This window comes from Pteropus medius, unplaced genomic scaffold (genome assembly GCF_902729225.1).
Source record: "Pteropus medius unplaced genomic scaffold, Ma_sr-lr_union100, whole genome shotgun sequence".
Lineage (NCBI taxonomy): Eukaryota > Metazoa > Chordata > Mammalia > Chiroptera > Pteropodidae > Pteropus > Pteropus medius.
Window position 1 is genome coordinate 3,062,761 of NW_024340699.1, and position 14,035 is coordinate 3,076,795.

General features: G+C 35.4%; 1 protein-coding gene and 1 pseudogene across 2 annotated transcripts in view; both read right to left on the reverse strand.

The window, feature by feature from the left end:
• GABRB2 (gamma-aminobutyric acid type A receptor subunit beta2) overlaps window positions 1-14,035 on the reverse strand; it is a 208,477-nt gene that overhangs the window by 28,520 nt on the left and 165,922 nt on the right. Inside the window, exons 7-10 of one of the 2 annotated variants that reach the window (XM_039877230.1) lie at window positions 12,387-12,524; window positions 10,571-10,723; window positions 6,854-7,098; window positions 2,518-2,631 (exon numbers count right to left, since the gene is read on the reverse strand). In XM_039877230.1, coding sequence (XP_039733164.1) covers window positions 2,518-2,631; window positions 6,854-7,098; window positions 10,571-10,723; window positions 12,387-12,524 — 650 coding nt within the window. The remainder of the gene's footprint in view (window positions 1-2,517; window positions 2,632-6,853; window positions 7,099-10,570; window positions 10,724-12,386; window positions 12,525-14,035) is intronic. The other variant, XM_039877236.1, reaches the window with a different exon arrangement.
• On the reverse strand, window positions 7,724-7,842 carry LOC120617235 (uncharacterized; annotated as a pseudogene).

The window sequence follows — 14,035 nt, forward strand, 5'->3', positions numbered from 1 at the left end:
GTGTGTGTGTTTTACCACACTCTCATATGGTACTGCTACAGTATGTAAGCTATAGCAGAATTTTTCTAGGGAACAACTTGGCAATATGTATTACCATTTTAAAAGTACATAATTTTTGACCCAGAAATTCAATTTTAGGAAACAGGTTATAAGTCCATAGTGTACAAACACGTCGGTGATGGGATGCTTATTTTAGAGTAGTTTATAATGGAAAACCACTTAGAAACATTGCAAATATCTAACAATAGGTGCTTGTTAGATAAATTATGGTACAAAAATTCAATAAAATATTCAGATCTACTACTTAAGTATACAAAAGGTAAGTGGACAAAAGCAGTATATACAATAGTAGAGCATAATTATGTAAAAGTATGTCACTAACTGAATAAAAGGCAATGTTAACAATGATTATATCAGAGTGTAGGAATTTAGATGGTTTTCATTGCCTTTTGTACATTTTTTTAAAGAATTATCATGAATTAGTTTTATAATCAAAAAAATAGTAATAGAGCTAAAAAAGAGAAAAACTGGGAAAGGCACAGAATAATGGCAACTATTTTACTGAGTGTTCTTTGATACCTTACAAGGTCCTTAGCACAATTATCTCATTTAATCCTCTCAGTAGATCTACGAGGCAGAGGTTGTTGTTTCATTTTGAAGTTGAGGAATTTTAAGTATAGTAAGGTTAAACATGTCTAACATTGCACAGCTTATAAAAGATCATGCCTGAATATAAGCCCAGTTAGTCTTATTCTAAAAGGCACCATCTCCCCAGTGGATCCTACTGCCTCTGAGGGCTGTCACACACATCTTAATGTTTTTAAATGCTACAGGTTTAACAGTTCATTCAAACTTTTGAATACAAGGCATTATTTCATACTTTAAATATGAACCTAAAAGAGAACTCGAGGGACAGAATAAAGACATACTCAACAAAGAAATGTATAAAAACAGAAGACATTAAGATTCATGTTTCAATGTAAATCACTGAGAAGTCTCTTTAACATGGCATTAGAGAGTGTCATTAACTCATTCAAGCCATGAACTGAAAAATTTAATGCCAGAGGCAATTTTTCTTTAAAATATCATCATGATCTGAGAGTTTTCCTGAATTTTCATGTAACTCTACCCAATCATTAGACCAAGCATGTAGCATATCTTAATTCTAGTTCTGAAAAATACGACGTTCATCAACTGTTTTCATTATATATCCATACTCCAACTTTCAACCGTGTTTTCTTCTAAATGATTAGCATTCTACCCAGAATATTGCCCAATCAAATCAGTCTACTTTAATATACAAAAGAGTAGCTAGAATTAAAAAGAAGACACAGCAGCAACAACACAAATGAGACGGCCTGAGAGAAGAGACAGTAGAGACTAGATGTTTAGCGGATTAGGACTAAAACGGTGACTAACAAAGTCTCAAACATCTCTTCTCCTAGAATCTCCTTAGTACCATTTATCGAACTCTATTACTATAAGTAACATGATAAAGTTAAAAAGAAAATTAAAGTACCAAAACTAAGTAGCAATTTAATAGGTTAATCATACTTGTCCCATACCCCATGGGGAATAACAATGAGGTATCAAAGAATTGGGGTTAGAACAATAAAATTAAGGAAGAACAGGATACGTGGAAGATACAATATTTATAGCTCAGCTGGCATCAAGTCCTCATAAGATACACAAGAATTTAATATCATTCACTGCCTCATCAAGAAACAGAAATTTAAAAAACTCTGAAGTTGGACAAGTAGTGGATGATAAAGTGTAATGGTGACAATTATCATCATCAACATTATCATCATCCTGCAATATGGAGGGCAATACAAATGACAGTTTGCCGATTAAGAATTGCAAACACAAGAATTCAGAAACTAAATGCAAAATATTAGCCAAAAATAGGCTTTCTTTTGAAAAGTTCATTTACATCAAGAGTTTTGACATGTGACAATCTCAATTATTGTCTCTTATCTATCAATACAACAGTGTTGGGCCTGCCAGGATAATACTTATTTGTAAAATAACAATTAAGCAACAAGGACTTGATGCAAACATAACATTCCTACACATAAATTAATAATCCAGGACAAGAAAGAGGTTCCCTAATTCTGAGCCAACCAATAGAAAGAAAGAACAATTTTCCACCAATTCCACTAAACGAAAGAAACACAACAAGAAAACTAAGGAATGCCAGAGTATGTAATGACACTCTATCCTCTCAATACTAATGAAAGAGAATTTCAACATATGATTCCCTTGGCTTCTTTCTCTAGCACAACCATAATGACTGAATGCAACATGGAAGCTCAGGTTCATTATAGCTATATTTAAAAAAATAAACCTGTGAAAACCCCATTAAGGTCTCACAAACACATTTAACTTATCCCCAAGTCTGTGGGTACAAGCCATAGGTTATCTGCGAAGATCCCATACATTATTTTAAAGGGAACAGCTAAACAAATTGGCTCAAACAAAAATACAAATAAACGGATTAAAAACTGGCTATCTAACCGTATACAGAGAGAAATCGTAATTGGTAGTCCGTCTAGTTGGGGAGAAGTTTCCAGTTGGGTCCCACAAGGATCGATATTGGGTCCCATTTTGTTTAATATCTTTATAAAAAATCTGGAAGACAAAGTAGAGAACGTGCTAATTAAGTCGACTGATGCCACTAGATCAGGATTGGTGGTTAAAGTAAACTGGATATAGATAAATGCTATTGGTCTTTAGAAAGACCGATGATCACAGACAATAGGACTTTTAATTAGTTGTATCTTTTAAATGTATTATTTAAAAAACCCCTAATTCCAAGCACTAGAAATAAATAGACTTATAAGACTGTAGTGGCTTTGCATAACCAAAGATTAGGCACATTGGACACAATACAGACACAACACTCATAAATGCAGCATGAAGAATGCCCTCAAATGGAGATCTTTTTGGTGCAGCATTTTTGGGGAAACTGGTGGTGTGGGTCTCTCAGTATTAAAGATATTAGAGGAATTTCATATATGCAAGAACCAATGTGGTAGAAAGGCAAAAGTAATTAAATTGTCAAATGTGTATTCATTTAGATATTGGCAGAAAGAAAACAATATAGAGCTTAAATTAAAAAAAAACAGTTGAAAACTTGAAGAGATGAGCAAGAATACTGGGTGAAATGATCAAAAAGGAAATTTCACAAGGAAGCACACACATACATACATACAAATAGAAGAATGCAAAGGATAATAGGAAAGACTCCCCTAACACTAGAATAGAGGTTATATATTTTTTGAACTACTCTAGAAGACAATTGAGGGGAAAAAATTCAGTATAACTCTTATTAGTTTGAGGTTTATTTTAAAAATCTTAGTATTTTACAACTTAATTTATCACATGAAGACAACTGTGAAAGTGACACTGCTTGTTAGCCAGGAACTCTCATGTGTAGACAGGTAGGTGTTTCAGATGAAGTGAATATATAAACTAATGTAGAATCAGCTTTTTAATTTTATATTATTTTTTCACTTGCTAGTATAGTGGATTGCATACTGGATAAGGATTGGAAAACCCAGCTCGAATCTCAGAAATTCTGATAACTTTGCTATGTAACCTTGGATATTTCGCTTTCCTTAAGAGTCTTAGTTTTTGCATCAGTTAAATGACAGGATAAAAACTGTTTTAAAAGTGGCGGATGCTCTTGTTAAAAACTTACAGGAAACTAATACAGAGAAGACATCAGAAAAATATGAAAGTATGCTGTGGAAGCAACGTGGGCTCCCGCCTGGCTAGCCTTCCCATTTTCATCCCTCCCTGACCTCAAGACAGATCACAGCATAAAAATCACTTTAGATGATGTGACTTGCTGCTTCCATTTCTAGGAAACCATCAAAAGAAAGATGAAAAGGTCAATCCTTATTCTACTGACTGATTTTTCCAGAGCAGCCAACAATACTTAGTTGATTATATGTGCCCAATCTTCGGGGGAAAAAAAATTAGAATTACAATTGAAAAGGGACATTTTCGATAAAAAAAAAATAATAATAATAAAGTGGCATTATTCATGATGCTGACACAAAAGAGAAGACTGTGCAATCAATCAGAGCCCAATGTGGGTCTCCCCTAAACTTTCCTGCTGGGTTAAAAAAAGAAACCAGGGGAGTCTGAAATGTCAGATGGTCACCTTTTTGTTTTAATCTAATCAAGAGAGCTGTAAGTGTTTTGGTCTAGAAAATAATTGGTAAATTTTGAAGTAGTTCATTTGCTATAAATTTTACAGCTAATATCTCTTGATAAATGATTTTCCTGCTTCGACTTTAAAACTTATGACCGGAAACACTCCTCTGTAGATAATTCTTTCTCTCTTAGAGGTGGGGGTGCATCCTACATGCTATACATGTAAAATGTACAAGCAAGCATCGCCAATAGGTCTGGAGACTGCAAATTTTACTTTATAAAGTAATGATGTCTACTGTTTATAATAATTTAACATTTTATTAGTGTTTACCACTTACCGAGTGCTTATCATGTACTGGAGACTATGTTACTCTCTATACATTATCACAAATAATCTTCACAAAAACTTATGAGAGAGGAATTAACCCTATTTGACAGATGAGGAAACTGAAGGTCAGCGAGGCTGATTTTTTTTTTTTTTTTTTTGGCCTATAGTCACGAAACTATTAAGTGGAGGGTAAATCTTCTACCTGATTGACTCCAAAGCATTTCTTCAGTAACACTGTGCCAAGTCATAACTCCCGATGTCTTGATGATATGCTTGCTGATCAAAGACAGTGGAGAAACCACTTGTCTTATAGAGTTTTAAGAAGAGGACATTGTTTCCATACCTCAGTTTCTAACGTTTGAAACTGGGAAACTGGACTGGAGCAGGGGTTCTTTAGTTCACTGATAATAACATTCCAGGATGGGTAACATTCTGTTATGGGGAGGCTGTCTAATGCACTGTAGGACGTGCAGCAGCATCCCTGGCCTCTACTCAACAGATACCAACCAGTAGCAATCTCCTCTCCCAAGTCTGAAAACCTAAAATGTCTATAAACATTGTCATAGATCCCCTGGGGGCAAATTTGCCTTTGTTTTAAAGACCACTGTATTAGAAAAACTCGAGATATCTTTTCTGTTCTCTCATATTCTATGCTCTGAATTGTGGGTCCAACTGCAACCAAGAGGATGAGCTTTTTCATCACTGTGGGGTACCTACTACGTGGACCATTCTCTACCTCCATCTCAGTACACTGAATTTAAAACTATCTGAAGTTCTCCAGGTTCAGTTTGCTATAAAATTACTACCCTCTGGGTCTTAAATTTATCATTTAAATGCAAATTGGTATGAAAAACTAAGGTAGATTAAAATGTAAAAAGTTGGAATATTAAGTCAGCTTTGCATTAGGCAACTGATTCAGACTCATTTTAAATCACAGCCCTATGAGATAGTTTTATTTATTCATTTTCTTTCCTTTACTAAGGCTACTGTGTCAGGACAATCATAAAACGGGTTTAAATTTAAATAGCGTTCTCTCACTTGACAGCCTGGGAGAGCCATGATGCTACTTTGGAATCTATTGAGAGTTTTCAGTAAGTGAAACCTCAGGAATTGCAAAGAAATTGACAATTTCCAGACCTGTGGTTCATTGGGTTTCAAGGGCCATACTTAAAATTTGCCTGATTACAAATAACATCTCCCAGGAAAGAAATGCCTTTAACTACAGAATAGTTTAAAATCGAATATCAGACCTATGGATCTGTGTAAAACATTAGTGAGTCAGAAACTTTCACTGGATTTAATCCAAATAAGACTCAGTGGTAGACTTTATTTATGGAGTTCTATCCTTGGAATTAAATTAAATAAAATTAATTAAATAAAATTAAATTGACATTAGAAATATTAAAATGTCAATTAAATAATTATTGGTATGCTTAAAATGTCAATTTAATAATTATTGACATAATTCTAGATAGTTTAAAAGTATTACTATTTCCTAGTTCCATCACTATGACCCTAGATATACCCCTTGACAATCTAATCAGAGTTTCTGGGGAAGAAACTCAGGCTTCAGTATTTTTTAATTCTCTTCCAGCCATTCAATCGGGCACCCAAAGGTGAAAGCTATTTCCTTTAAGAATGAACCGGGTTAACAACTGTGTGAGAATCATTTCTTGACTATGCCTGACCTAAACAAGAGAGTAGCCTCCTGTAGGCAGATGGTTCAGTGCTTTCAAGTGGTACCCGTGGAAGGCATTAAGTAATTATCTGTCACTTAAGGAGAAAATGATTCTTTTCTCCCCGTCCATATCTCTTTCTATACTTCTGATGATTTCAAGGAAAACGTCTCAGTGTTACTCACATCTCTGTACTTGCTTATCTCCCTTTTAAATCAAAGAGAAGGCAGAGCTCAGGCCCAGAGCCTTCATCTAGTATAACCTAGAGTTTAATAACGTAACTTCATTTTTATTCGTTTAAACTTAAGATTATCTTTTAGTAAGTAATAACGATTTATGATATAAAATTTCCTTTTTAAATAAAATTAAATAAAATGAGTAAATTTAAATAAATATTAATAACATTACACATTTTACTCATATATGGAAGAAGTCACAAAGATAGTTCTCAGATGATGATGACTTGGGCAACCCTACCACTACGGTTAAGGGCGTCCAAATGTTGTGCCCTGAGTTTGGGCTATACCTGTGCCTCCATCACGAAATAGCTTTGTGATTGGGGAAAAATGCCCATTGTCTTCCTTGGGACTTGGTTTCCTCATTTGTAAAACAAGGCCTTTAACCTATATTGCTGGCATTCTTCCATGAGTTTAAGGAGAAAGGAGGGCTTGCCCTATGGGTTTACCTTGTTGACATCGAGGCGCATCTTCTCGCTGTTGGCACTGGCAGCCTTCTCAGCTGCTTTCTTTTGGCGCTGGGGTCCTCTCCCAAAGAAGATGTAGTTGACCAACGCATATTCCAGAAGGGCCATGAAAACAAAGACAAAGCACCCCATCAGGTACATGTCAATGGCCTTCACATAGGGGATTTTAGGGAGCGTCTCCCGGAGGTGGGTGTTGATGGTGGTCATTGTTAGGACAGTTGTAATTCCTGAAAGAAAAAATGAGAGTTAGAGTAATAATGTTCTCATTTCCTTGCTCCTCTCATTGTACTTTTTTCCTCATTCATATGTGCTATAAAATATATACTGGGCACTTATATATCAGCTCTGTAACAGGCCCTGGAGACATGCATAAATCTTAATTTGCAATAAACATTAATCATTTTAGAACCTTCTTTAATTACATTTTTATGTTTATATTTATCAGTGGGGAGGCTAGAAATGTGAACTAAATGCTGCTAGGTTAGACATGTGTGTAGGGTGAAAGTTGAGCATATGGAGAAAACCCTAGTTTAGCCTTGTGATGCAGTAGGGATGAGATCAAGAAATGGACACTGGAGCTGAGTACTGAAGAAAGAATAGGAGTCGCCTAGGTAACCAAGGATGGCAGGTCAAAAGTGATGGTAGACCTAAGAGCACTAGTGGTAGGTTTTTGTATAAAGGAGTCTTTGTGGGGTGAAAGCATACAGCTCCTCAAAAGAATTTCAATGAAGTCAATGTGGGTGCAGCAGAGGATATGATGGGAAGAATGGCGAGGAGAGTGAAAATTAAGTAAGGGCTACATAATAGAGAGCCTTATATACAGAGCCCAATGGGAATATCTTTTTTTTTTTACGCCTACAGCACCTGGTATTCCTAGGTGGTCTCCCATCCAAATACCAACCAGGCCTGACCCTGCTTAGCTTCTGAGATCAGACGAGATCGGGCACATTCAGGGTGGCATGGCCACAGACTCAATGGGAATTTTGAACTTAAAGTTGTAGGCAATGTGGGGCCATTGACCAGCTTTAAGAAGAAAGATATAGAGACAAATTATGTTTAGGATAATTTCGTTGGTAGCAGTGTGGGGGAAAGAGGGAAACCATACAAGAAGGGCATAAAGAATATCAGTTAAAAGTTTTTCAGAATAATCTAAGTAAGTGATGGAAGGAAAATAATTTAAAATAATCACAATAGTACTACAGTCAGTGAATGCATTATAAAGGTAATATGGACAAATGAGTAAAAAATTTGGAAACTGGAGGTGGGGGATAACAGAGAAGCAGGAATCTAGCCCTTATGTTTCTAGACTGGGTACCTAGGCATGTAATACCCAGATAAATAATACAGAAGTATTACAGGAATGCTTATGGGAAATGCCATACAAGGTGATGGCATTTATAACTATAATTATTCATCTGACTGAGTAAGCGTCTCTAACAGTGGGGAGTAGTTTCCCTGAAAGGTATAATTGATGGGATGTAGACAGAGATACACTGGAAAAAGCACTGGAGGTCCAGAGTCCTGAACATGATAAGGTCCAGCTTTGTGAAAATAGACAGAGCTCAGAGGTCAACATCACAAAGATGGAAAGTTGTGCAGTTGACCCTGAACTGGGACCTCTCTGACTCAGAAACCTGTGTCTTTCAATGCTACCCTAACAACATGGCCCAGAAATTAAGTTTCATTGCTATGGGTTTTTTCTGAACATACGTTTTCTGATTTAATTTTATCTTTACAATAGCATCATAATTTTTGTCTTGCTTTACAGATGTTCATAAAATAGCTATAGAAAAAATAAATTTGAGCATCTGATTCTGAGCATGGACAGAAAAACACTGATATTATTTTAGACCTAGGTGTCTTATAGTTCTCATATCTTTTTCATAATAATATCTTAAAAACATTTTCCAATTTCATTTTTCTCTTTATTTTATCAGCTACAGATTATTCTGTATGACACGGAACCATAAAACTGACAATGCTAATTTTACTATTTATCTAAATCTCATTTTAAGGTATTATTGACCTAGTAATAAACTGTTTACATAAAAAAATTAATTTCTTTTAAAAAGTAAATAAATTATTATTTCTGTAATAGATATAAAATAGATAAGATTTTCCCTTGGGAATAATATGATATTTACAAATTTCATTCACTCCTTTATTCAGCAAATATTTACTGAATACCATTCACTGTGTGAGACACTACAGATATAATGGAAGCAGAATTAGATACGGACCTTTCTCCAATGAATTTTTCAGTACCATGAGGAAAAGTGATATCATGGACCAAATAAATATAAATTATGATTGTGGTCAGTCTACAAAGGGGAATTCTATAGCATTATAAGAGATTAAATCACGGGGGCTTGACTTAGTCCAGGAGGTCACTGTGTCTCCCTTCCATTCTTGAGCCACCCAATCTAAGCTTAACACAGCAGCCAAAGTGATCCCTTAAAAACTGAAACCAAATCGTGTTATTTCTTTGCTCAGTGCCTCTCTAATTTCACTCAGAATAAAAGTGAAGCCTTTATAATGGCCCCCAAAGCACTTTATAATCTTTTTGTCTGCTCTCGCCCACATTATCTTTACCCTTGGACTCTCTCTGCAATTGCCTCACTGGTCACTTCAATGACATGGCTGGCATGTTTCTACCTCATGGTCTGGAATATTCTCATCTGGATATCCGTGTGGCTTTTTGACCTCTTCAAGTCTTTGTTCCATTTACAATTTCTGAATAAGTCCTACCCTGATTGTTCCAAACTGCATCCCTGGCATAATCTTCCCCACTTACTTTTCTTATTTCCCTCTATACGCTTCCCATGTCATATAATTTGCATGGCTATTCAATGTATCGCCTATCTTTTACTGGTAGAACATAACTTTTAAAAGGGCATTGCTTTATCTCCAGTGTCTAGTATAGTTGGCATGGCACATAGTAGGTGTTCAACAAATATGTGCTGAATGAATAAATAAATGACTTCTCCAAGGAAGTATTGATTAAATTGAGATCTCATGGTAGAAGAGTTAATTCAACACTTTAAAGAGATTATTAGTATTCAAAATAATAAAGATTGTATAAAAGGTCATAACGAGTAATACAATATAAAAATGTTCATGAAATATAATTTATTCTCTTCCTCTGGTGTTATAACAACAACAAAAAAAATCAAGCATAAGATAAGTGATGACACAGATGGTTTTTCAACATTTTTACTTGGTTTTCTCTTGTTCTCTGCAAGGCTATTCCAAAGTGTTAATAAGATTTTAGAATTCTTTCAGCTTAGCTATTAGTTACATACTACATTTCCTTGTTTTTTTTTTTTTTCTTAAAAAAAAAGGTGGAAGGGAGCTCTTCCTAAGTAAGGAAGCACAGAAACAAATTTAATAATTATCAAGCAATATTACATGAACTATGCTTCAATAAAAATATCACACTGATGAGACTAATTTCATTACCAACAGCTATATAGTTAACTAATTTTGACATGAAAGAGCTTTAATATGTGTTTAATTGATTTAATGCTGAATCAGATCACCCAAAGTCTCAGAGTCAACAACTTGTAACATGTGCAGTCTGGTCTTGTCACGCATCACAAATTCCAGGGTAAGGAGAGAGCATCTGTGGACACACACACACACACACACACACACACACACACACAGTCAAATTCCATAAGCAGTTAGAAAACGGCCTACCTAATGCCACTCTTGCAGCTGAAGCATCATAATTGATCCAGAAGGAGACCCAGGAGAGGATAGTGATCAGGATGGAAGGCATGTACGTTTGCAGGATAAAGTAACCGATGTTTCTCTTCAGCTTAAAGCTGAGAGACAACCTGGGATAGGAACCTAGAAAGGCAATTTTAGAACATTATCATTTATCAATTAATACTTGTAGGATACTTTCCTTTAAAGGCTCATAAACAGTTTGCATATATTCCTAAATTCAATTTTACCTCCTGATGAAGAGCACTTTTGCCTGCAAAAGAAGTCTGAGAACACTGGGTATTTAATTAGCAGGAGAGTGCTGAATACATCTCTTAATCAGTAATTAAAAGAATTCTTGGTTTTCTCTGCTCAGCCTTGTATAGTCAAAGATACTCATTCTCTACAATTGTAATGAAAAGACAATTTGGGACAATCCCTTTGTCTGCCTCCCCCCGCCCCACTCCCACAAGTCCATCGATAAGGGTTTTTTTGGCAGGGGCGGGGAGCGTATAAGAGTAAGGTTGTACACTCTAGTGATAGTAAAAGGTATCTCTTCACAAAGGCCCAGGATGATCTTAAGTCTGGAATCAAGGGCTACACTTCAGGTAATGTAGCGACCAAAGGTAGAGAATCACTGTTCCTGAGTAGAATTTGTGGGACACATTACTAAAGGATCGCATTACTGAAGCTGGGTCCTTTGACTGTGGTGATCTGGGGATTTACACTTTAGATGAGCTATGTAACTTCTAGAACACAGCCTTAGAACATAAACGATTTACCTTGATAAATCGTGTGCATTTGGGGGCATGGTATTCTAACTAATTGAAAGAAAGCCTTATCTAGCCCTCTTGGGCTAAACCAAGTGTCTTAAAATGAAAGTAATGGTATTTTAAGTAGGAACTCATTTCTATAGTCTCAGGCATTCAGAAGACCTCACAATTCAGAACATTTTGTTATTATTGTTCTTTTTTAAAAGCTAGAGGCTATACTATATCCTTACTAAGTCATACAACTGTTGCCTAAAGTAGTTTTCAAGGACAGAAAATGCCTAAATCCTTAGCAGAGGAACAATTCAAAACCTATAGTTACAGTACTAGCTATTTCTGTGTGAAGAATTCATTTCAATAAGAAAAACATAAAGATGGATATGCCTGTGGGCCTATTATTTTTCCCTTAATGAGTATGTAGCAAATTATTACTTTCCTGGGCTTTTTGTTGTTGTCGTTAAAAATTTGTGCTGATGAAACCTAGACAACCTAAAACCTCAATGCTGGAAGAGTAAGGATGGTGAAGCCATCAAGATTAATCCCATCTCTGAAAGGGTATCTAGCTCCCAAACAGGAGGTAATAGTAGGTAACATAAAGAAATTCTCATCCTTTGAAAGAAATGTGAAATTCTCCTACCCTATTCTCTTTAGAAAATTTCATTGCGATCAGACTTGAGTGAACTGTGACTTGGCTATCCCCAGTATCTCTGAAAGCATTATGATCAATTCTGTGAGATAAATAAAGTTGGGGGAACATTTCTGACCTAGGTCTTGATTTCTCTTTCTGTATCCCGTTTACACAGTTATTCCTTTCCCTGGCAAATGAGAAACACAGAGCTAATCCTCTCAGCTTTGCTGGGGGTGCCTTCTGGAAAATAACTGAATGGGTTGCAAAGGAGCAGTGGAGAACTGAAGGATTTCAGCAGATCTACATCTTCTAGAGTCACCATCTTTCCCTGGGACCCAATACTGAACTAAGTGAACCCTTTTTACAAAAGATGATGGAGACTCGTTTAGCCTTCTTCTCTGATACAAACCTGTGGAAAAAACAACCTTCTTGGTGATAAGTTTGTAATCTACGATAGAGAACTGTGGAAGTTCAATCTTTGTCACTCCTGTTACTGCGTTATCATCGCCACGCCAGTAAAACTCAATGTCATCAGTTGTATATCCATCTGTAAAAGGAAACATACACACACACATACAGATACACAAAACACAAAGCAAACAAACAAAACAAAACAAAGAATAAGGTTTAGAAGATAAACTATGTAAACGATACTAGCTACAGCTAAAGGCTATTATATATAAGGTACCATGCTAAGAACCTCAATTATATTGTCACATTTAATCCTCACAATAATCTCATCAGGGAAGTCAAGTCTTGAACCTAAGTTTATCTGATTAGGAATGTCATTCTCTCAAATATTACCGTATTACCACATAACCCTGGATGGCAGTCTAAGAAAGACAAGAGAAAAATCATTTACATTATCACTACAGCACTGAATGCTATCAAACAATATATTTGGGTTTCAAGTCAGAAGTAATTACGAAGAAGTGAGTCATCAATTTTTAATACTTGTAGATAGAATCTTCAAATTTGATTTTGCACCATATCTAAATTCCAACCCCCTCCCAAAACTTCAAAACAACATTAATTCCTATAGTTTTAAGGAGTAAATACAAATGTATAGTGTACACTATAAATGCACAGTACAGTTAGAACTTATGCTTTCCTTCATTTGACAATTATTTACTGAGCACCTACTATGCTCATCAGTGCACAGTTGCTGGGGATAGGAATCTGTATAATAAAGACATGTTCTCTGTTATAATGATACATTCAATCCATGGGACAGAGTAAAGCACATGTATTCTAATTAGTAAGCACACATATAATGGTAATGGATAAGTATACATTATATTGTAAACAGTGCTACACAGAGAAGCATGCAATGAAATTCAGTGAATATTAATATATAAGCTAACTCATCCAAAGCCCTCCCCCACTCCACCAAAAGCATACATTGCCTTTGTATATCCCATTTATCTTTTCAAAGAACTTTTGCATCCGGACAATTGAATTTTTAAAAGCATAGAAGACAGTCAGGACAGATACTACTCAATTTCAAAAGCAACAAAACAAATTATAAATACTACTTCAGTTCTTTACTTTTCAACATGCAACTAGTTAGTGCAACTCTGAGAAACTGAATGTCAATCCTTTGACCCTTATCTTAGCTCTTATGATTTTCAGTAAACCACTTTGCCTCCAAAGAGCAGAATCTCCAAAAAAAGTGAAAACAAATTATTTTTCAAAGAACTACAATGACCTCAACCTAAGAATTTACATAACCAAAGCAGAGTTCAGACAATGTCTTAACTTTTCTAGAAATCTGCAGTCCTCTTCATTTATAGGAGCAACCATTTTTATCGGATGCAGAAATATAGTATTTTGGAAGAGTCATTGAGACTTGAACTTCTGGTTTTGCAACTACAGGCTTTTGGGATAATAGCTAATGATTTTAAAAAGGGTTGTTTAGTTGCAAATATCATAATTATATTGTAATCAAAATTGTAGAGTTTTAACATATTATAAACCACCAATATTTTTAGTAGCATGATCTCATTTAGAGCCCTTTGTTTTTTAGATAATGTCCTTCTGCACGTAACACTTTAATTT